Source organism: Podarcis filfolensis (genome assembly GCF_964270895.1).
Source record: "Podarcis filfolensis genome assembly, chromosome: 13".
NCBI lineage: Eukaryota > Metazoa > Chordata > Lepidosauria > Squamata > Lacertidae > Podarcis > Podarcis filfolensis.
Genome location: NC_139615.1, coordinates 27,131,758 through 27,137,757, shown reverse-complemented (window position 1 = coordinate 27,137,757; position 6,000 = coordinate 27,131,758). Strand labels below are relative to the sequence as shown.

General features: G+C 48.0%; 1 protein-coding gene across 4 annotated transcripts in view; it reads right to left on the bottom strand.

The window, feature by feature from the left end:
* Nucleotides 1-235: 235 nt before the first annotated feature.
* CDK12 (cyclin dependent kinase 12) overlaps nucleotides 236-6,000 on the bottom strand; it is a 31,512-nt gene continuing 25,747 nt past the window's right edge. The window contains exons 13-14 of one of the 4 annotated variants that reach the window (XM_083582411.1): nucleotides 4,733-5,185; nucleotides 236-3,114 (exon numbers count right to left, since the gene is read on the bottom strand). In XM_083582411.1, coding sequence (XP_083438537.1) covers nucleotides 2,402-3,114; nucleotides 4,733-5,185 — 1,166 coding nt within the window. In that variant the 3' untranslated portion in view covers nucleotides 236-2,401. The remainder of the gene's footprint in view (nucleotides 3,115-4,732; nucleotides 5,186-6,000) is intronic. The other 3 variants (XM_083582413.1, XM_083582412.1, XM_083582414.1) reach the window with 3 other exon arrangements.

Below are 6,000 nucleotides of genomic sequence, written 5' to 3'. Positions count from 1 at the left end.
GAAAGGGGTGGTCAAATTCCTTCAGGTGAGCAGGTTTATGACAAGAGCAAAAAAAATAAAATTAATGGCCACATGGCTGAATGGCAGCAATTGTGTGTTTTCCCCTGGAGAGAGGAAGGAAGGTGCAGAGAACGGAGAAGAGGAGAGACATGTCTGAGAACTCCATGACAGCCTAAAAATGCCAAGGCCCAAAACATCAGGAAACTGAAGAAGGGAAAAGAAAAAAAGAGAAATGTTTAAATAAATGCCTGGGAGAAGTCTCTCCTTTTTATTTACCATATTCTGCATGTACAGTACTCTCTCTCTCTTTTTTCTTTGCATGTTAGGCATGAACTCATAACTGAATTAAAAAAACACACACATACAAAATTTACACTTGGAATTTTGCAAACTTACTACACTTTGCAGAATTGAAAGAAGCAGGTTGTGGGTTTTTTGTATGTTTGTCAATACAAGGTGGCACATATTATACTGAACAGTGCCTACCCCAACCTCCACAGAACTCTTTCTAAAGGCCGTTTCAACTCCCTTGTTCCACATCAGGCTCTCCTGTCCATGTGTTTTAAGGCATTTTTCCCTGCCCTCAGCAGCAGTGTGCTACACAGAGGCAGCTTTTCTTTTGTATTATACGAAAGCAAGAAGATTCCGTTCTTCTTTTGTAAAGTAAAGACCAGAAGCTGGAGCTAAAACTCCCTCTGCCCCCTGCAATTTCTGACATGCTTCTCCTCTTTGAACACTGTCAAGTTTAAAAGGAGAATGATTCCCCCCCCCCCCCGAGAAATTAGTCACCCTTCCAAGTTTCCACTTTTTTGGAAGAAAAAAAAACCCCCGCAAAAAAAACAAAAACAGGCTTGCTGTCCTTCACAGTAAAAATCTACGTCTTAGAAAATATTTGAGGGGGAAACAAATTAACCAGAGCAGGTGGAACTGCTAAAGCCGTTAAAAGTATATAAATATAAACTGATCCTCACTGCAGTGTCAGTGAGGAAAGCTGCGGATAGGCTGCTTTTTAACATTGACAACAACGAAATCGCACAAGAGACAGTAAACACTTGTTAACCACTCGGAAGATTGAAAACGCCGATCTTGCTTGTTCGGCTCCCGTCTGCCCCGACCGCTCTCAGCTTTGATCTTAAGCTCACTCCACCCCGAAGAACTTAAGGATTACAAAGCTTTTGGTTTTTATTTTATTTTCAGCCATTTACTTTGGCCTTAAGAACTTCAACAAAAAGACACTCACCATTCTTAAGAGAGAAAATTTTAAAAAAAGGAAGAAGAAAACATCCAAAAGTCAACGGACTCGTGGACACTACAGAAATTCAGTTCAGCTAAAGGTCTGGAAGGTGAGTATGAGACAGCACGAGGCCTTTCACAGTAAAACAAGGGACAGCTAGCCAGGAGAAGAATGGTAGCATCCTGTCTTTTCATCATGGGAAGAAGATGTGGCTAAGAAGGGGGTGGGGAGAGAAATATCCCGGATCTTACAGAACATAAACCGAATCCTCCCAATTCAGTATAAAAGGCATGTAGGCACCATCTGACAAATCTTGAAATCCAAGGAGGCAAAGGAAAACAAAACAACGCATTGCCTTTGCAATACTGAGGCTGGATCTTACACATACAGCGGAACGATGCGGCAGAATGAGTTTTACCACTGGGGGGAGGGTGGGAGAACTGTCCTTTTCTGAATGCTCCTCTTCTCCCCCTTTATATATATATAATATATATATATTAAACCAATCATTTTGCCTCCTGGAAAACAACAAGGCTAGCACAATGGAGAGAGGGACTGGGCTACAATATCACTCCCAGGTGTGCTAGGCTTTCTGTGTGCAGGGAAGCAAGTTGTAGTGTGTGTTTGCACACATGGATTCAAAAAAGGTAGGTTCTCAGGCCTGCAATCTGGAGCAGTACGGCTCTTTCTGCCACCTCATTCTGCTGCAGAGGAAACGATTCAGTTTTTCCAGACTCTCAGCGGGGCTCACTCTCACAAATAAATGGCTCAAGGCTAGCAAACACATTCGGTTCATGTTTCCAATTTATTATTATGACTTCTTTAAGGATTCTTTCCTTCTCCTGCCATCTTTGAGTGGGGAAACCCAAATCAGTAGGTCTTTGGGTATGGGAAGATGTAAAAAAAAAAAAGGAAGAGGGGGAAAAAAGGCCAAGGTCTTCATTCTAAAGCCCCACAGTGGAGTGGGGGAGAGAGCAGCAGCAGCAGTCTGGTGAGCAGAAAGGGAGCAGGAGGGGAAAGTATCAACAATAAACCATTTCTGTGGTGGGCTGGAGGTGGGCAATGGTTTGCCCTGACAAACCGGCTGCTGGAAAGGTCAAGGGGGAAAAGGACGGTAAAACACCACTGAAAAAAAAAAGGTACCAATTCCCCCCTCTCCAGTCATTTTTAGTAAGGTAACCCTCTTCCTCGACCTCCTCTTGGAGGCAATCTACTCTGCCCGCGAAAGGCTTTTCCGTAAGTAGCAGATTGGACCGGGTTCCCCCACGTGTGACTTGTTCCTGTGTCACTAGAACTAGCGTTTGCCACTCCCACCTCACTGTAGTTGTGAATTTTGGCCTCTGGGTGCACCAGTGTGTTGTTGCTCCCCTCGGTGGCTTTGATGAAGGACTGGCCAACGGCAGAATGCATCCCTAAGGGGATCCGGGCGAAACGGAGATCCTGGTCCCCCGGGAACTGAACCGATCCTGCGCCCTGGTAGCTGCTTGACTCCCCGAGGTGACTTGCGGAGCCCAGAAATGTCCTACTTTTCCCCAAGGTCTGAGGCGACGTCTCCGCTGTTAAAGTCTGGCTGGAGTTCCGCTCGTCGACGTCGAAGCTGCTTCCCTCGGTCCCGTCGGTGCTGTAAGTCCTGGATGAGCTTTGCGACCGGGTATAATCCGAGGAAGGCCTCACAGCTTGGGGTTCGTGCTCTGGGTGGCTCGGCAGCCCTGCCTCTTGCTGGGATAAAAGGTGGAGGAGGGCAGCCGTCACGGCCGGGTTAAAGTCCTGAGCTGCATTGGAGATGCTCTCCTCGGCCAGGTTGGGTGGCGGCGGCGGCAGCGGCGGAGGTCCTGGAGGCTCCGGGGGTCTCTTCTCTGGTGGGAGAATGTGAGGACAGGCTGTGGAATGGTTACTTCTTTTAAACACCGTCTTAAAAGTCACACGCGAACAAACATCAAAACATTTCAGACACGGACTCATGGGGAGGGGGCCACAGCACATGCTCTGTGTACAAAAGACCCCAGGTGACCGCCCACCAGAAGGCTCTGAGATAGCAAGGCTTGACAGGCCTCTTCTCGAGATCTTTGAGAGCTGCAACTAAGTCGGGCAAATGGTAGGAGGTACAGAATTCTAAGCAGGGCTAGGTGTGTGTACTCTTGATGTTTTTAAAGGAACAGAAACAAAAACAAAACTTAACTAACCAAGGAAACCCACATCGTGTGACATGAATAGAAAATGGAAAAATGAAAAAAAGGTTATTCTATTTGCTTCATATTACAGTCATACCTCGGGTTACAGATGGTTGCGTTGTTTCGGGTTACAGATCTGCCGAAACCCGGCAGTACCGGAGGGGGTTACTTCTGGGTTTTGGGGATTGTGCATGCGCAGAAGCGCCGAATTGCAACCCGCACGTGCGCAGACGCGCCGCTGCAGGTTGCGAATGCTGCGGGTTGCAAACGTGTATCCCGCACAGATCACGTTGGCAACCCGAGCGTCCACTGTACTGTGTTCATTTTACTATGGCTAGTCATGGGGAGTTGCAAAGTCCTAGGCACAGCCCCAAAGTCCCACCTGCAGGAAATAAGGCTGAGCCCCTCCTTTGGCATCTGAGAATTCAGCAAATATTGCCAACATGCTTTTGAGAGTATCCCTGCAAACAAAAGGAGTAGAAACGTGCTCCTTTAAAAAGCAAACGAAAGGAAGAAAACTTGTGCCTTCACCCAGGTGGGGTAAGATTTCCTCTTAACCCATTTCCCCAACAAAGAAGTTTAGCTCTTGTTTTCCTTCTAGCTTAGCCACAGACTCAAAAAGAATTTTTAAGAGTTTCCATCCTATTATCAGGGTGCATTATGACATTTAAAGATGAAAGTTATGGTACGTTAAACATGCACGCAGTGTAGCAAGCAAAGAGGTATGAGAAACACTTGATCAAAACATTCAGGGTGGGGGGAAACCCACATGGCAGAAAGCCTCCATTGACTATCATTTCAGAATGCGGGGCGGGCGGGGGGGACTATTTAAAATGCTTTCTTTACACATGGAAAGACAGCACAGGCAGAACAAGTGCTCTAGCCCTGCCTTCTCATTGCCATGTCAGCTTCTTACGTGTATGGAAGTTTAGGCCTGGAGAATATTTACAAAGTCAGCCCCCAAATTGCTTTCTAATGTGGTTGAATCCACATGAGATTGTCTGTCTGAATGTCGGAACCAGCCCTGTGTGACAGGTCTTACAGTGGCTGCCACTACTTAAATTCAGGTGGCAATTCTGATGTGCAAATGGCTCCCTACTCTTAAAGTAGACTGTATTATTGTTTGGCCTTAACGCAGGAGGGAGCAGCCTGACCGAGAACTTCTGGTGGGGATTTTGCTGCCAGATTCCACACACACTCAAGAGAAGACTACCAGGCTTGGTTAAAGAATATTCAAAGTGCTTTTTATTTACCGCTTGGAAAGCCCCCACATCCTTTCCCTCCTTATGTCCCAGGAGCAAGAGGGGGGGATGCTGCGATTATTTACCTGTAGTTTCCTCCTGAGGCAAAGTGGGGGTCTTCCGTGGCCCCCGCAGCTCACTGCTCTTCTCCCCATTGTTCTCCTCCGCGTTTCCTGCCGGCTCCTGGGTCTTGATGAGCTGGCTCAGCAAAACCGCCAGCATGCTCTGCATGTCTCCCTGAGTGTTTGCCACTTCCGGGGTGGCTTGCTCTTCTGACGGCTGGGCTGGCGGGGGCGGCTCCTCAACAGCTGCTTCCTCTTCGGACGCTTTCTGAGAGTCCTGCGGCTGCGTGGTGGCTTCATTGAGTGCATTGATGGACTGGTTGAGGGCTTCCAGCTGTTGCTGCATCTCTGGGTTTGAGTGGATGTTGAGCAGCTGAGCCATCTGCGGGACGCTAAGGTCCGTCTGGCTCTGCAACAAGTTCAGCAAGACAGCCAGCTCGCTCTGATTCAGCTGCTGCGTGATGTCACCAAGGCCTGCTGCAAACGCCAAGGAAAGCCGCCACAGGACAAAAACAAAACAAAACACAAAACAGAGTGTTAGGAATGGAATAGCAGAAGGTAGTCCATAAGCAACCACACCTACCTCCTACAAGAGACTAACGACAACAACCAAAATCAGAGCCATTAAGGGCATGGAGAGTCCAAGGATGGAGACAGGGTGGGGAGCCATTCTCAGGATGAGTACCCCCTCATTTGACAGAGCAGGAAGTGCTCTGTGCCCTGCTGGTGGGTTTGACTATGCAGGGTGGGTTAGCAGGGGTGGACAGGAAGCCACAGGAGGTTTCAGTCTTGCTCCTGTATAGACACAGACCTAGTGCTACTCTGGAATCTTTTCTATTCAACCCAGCTAATAATAATACCCTGCCACCTGACTGGGTTGCCCCGGTTTCACTTTCCTACTAGTCCATGCTATCTCCAGCTATCACCTGTGGGTTTGTCATCTCAGATCTCTCAGACCAATTGACTCATTCTGTCCGAGAATCTGATAGGGTCACTCTGGTGAATGGCTTAAGTCAGGAGAGAGACACGTGGAGAGTGATCCTACTGATTCCCCTGGACCTCTCGGGACACTTCAATATCATCAACCACGATAGCCTTCTGGAAACACTCTCCAAGTTGGAAGTCCTGATTAATTAGCTGACGGTCCTTCTGCCAATGCATCTGTCTGCATCTTTGCTTGATGCCCCAGCTTCCTGCTACGTGGGTCCTGCACCAAACGTATGGTTTTCCCAAGTGCAAGACATAACAGCTGTATTCCCCTTGTCACTTCTTTGGGGGCGGGGGAAGGGGCT